Source organism: Aureococcus anophagefferens (assembly GCF_000186865.1).
Source record: "Aureococcus anophagefferens unplaced genomic scaffold AURANscaffold_1857, whole genome shotgun sequence".
NCBI classification, from domain to species: domain Eukaryota; class Pelagophyceae; order Pelagomonadales; family Pelagomonadaceae; genus Aureococcus; species Aureococcus anophagefferens.
Window position 1 is genome coordinate 1 of NW_008706569.1, and position 1,166 is coordinate 1,166.

At 67.7% G+C, this 1,166-nt stretch overlaps 1 protein-coding gene across 1 annotated transcript; it reads left to right on the forward strand.

Moving 5' to 3' along the window:
* Positions 1-415: 415 nt before the first annotated feature.
* Positions 416-1,108, forward strand: AURANDRAFT_69455 (tentative prolyl-4-hydroxylase; the record flags this gene model as incomplete). Its single annotated transcript, XM_009045225.1, has 1 exon — positions 416-1,105. A coding segment is annotated over one exon (690 nt), but the record flags the coding sequence as incomplete, so codon positions are not given.
* Between the last annotated feature and the right edge of the window lie 58 nt (positions 1,109-1,166).

The following is a 1,166-nucleotide window of genomic DNA, read 5'->3' on the forward strand; positions in this document are numbered from 1 at the left end:
TCTCGTCATCCACGGGCTGCCCCGACGCGAACTAAGTTGCTCGCCTTCGACCGATGGTCTTTCCCGAGCGACTCGCACCCGGGCCCGAGGCGCGGCAAGGTCCACAGACCGAGCGCCGCGCCAAGTCCTGGAACCGCTGCATCGGCTAGCGAAAGACGCGTTTTAGCCCAGATCTGACAAAACGAGCAAAGCCTGGGGGGGCTGATCTCAGATCAAGCCCTTCTAAGCGGCGCCCTAGTTCGCGCGTGGGTTCCCGTCTGCAGTATGTTGAATGTCAAGTTGAACAAGGCCTCGATTTTGGCTCTCGGATGGTGTACTGAGTCGAATAGCAGCACGATACGATCGCAGCGCGACGCCTTCGAGCTCTCCAGTCCGATCGCAGTCCGCGAAGCGACAAACCTGCAGCACAACAACGATGCTGTCCTGGGCCATCATCGTCTGCTTGGCCTCCGTTTCGCGAGCGCACATCACGGTGCTGTCCTGGGAGCCGCGCATCCACCTGCACCACGGCATGCTCGACGAAAACGAGATCGCCCACCTGATCGCGCTGTCGTCGAGCCGCTTCGCGGCGTCGGAGCTCGAGGTCGGCGCGAACGACCAGCGGCGGACGTCGGAGTCGTGGATGGTGCCGCGGGCCGTCGAGCGCGACGACGCCGTCGTCGCCGGCGCCGTCAAGCGCATGCACGCCGCCGTCGGCATCCCGCCGCGCTACGGCGAGGCGCTCCAGGTCGCGCGCTACAACTCGACGAGAAACTACTACAATTTCCACGCCGACAGCGCGAAGTCGACGGCGCGCGTCGCGACGGTCCTGATCTCCCTCGAGCGCGCCGACGAGGGCGGCGAGACGATCTTCCCCTTCGTGCGCAACGCGTCGTCGGCGCCGGCGACGCTGCCGCCGCCCGTCGACTTCGCGAAGCAGGTCATCCGCGAGGACGCGCTCGACGCCTACTGCGCGTCGGACCAGCACCTCCGCCTCGCGCCGGAGCCCGGCGACGCGCTCGTCTTCTGGAACTTCCAGCCCGACCACGCGACCGTCGAGCGCGAGCGCCTGTGGCACGCGGCGTGCCCGGTGAAGCGCGGCCGCAAGGTCGTCGCGCAGCGCTGGGTCCGCTCCATGGCCGCGGGCGATTTGCCGCCGAGCTGGCTCGACGACTCCGGCGCCGCCG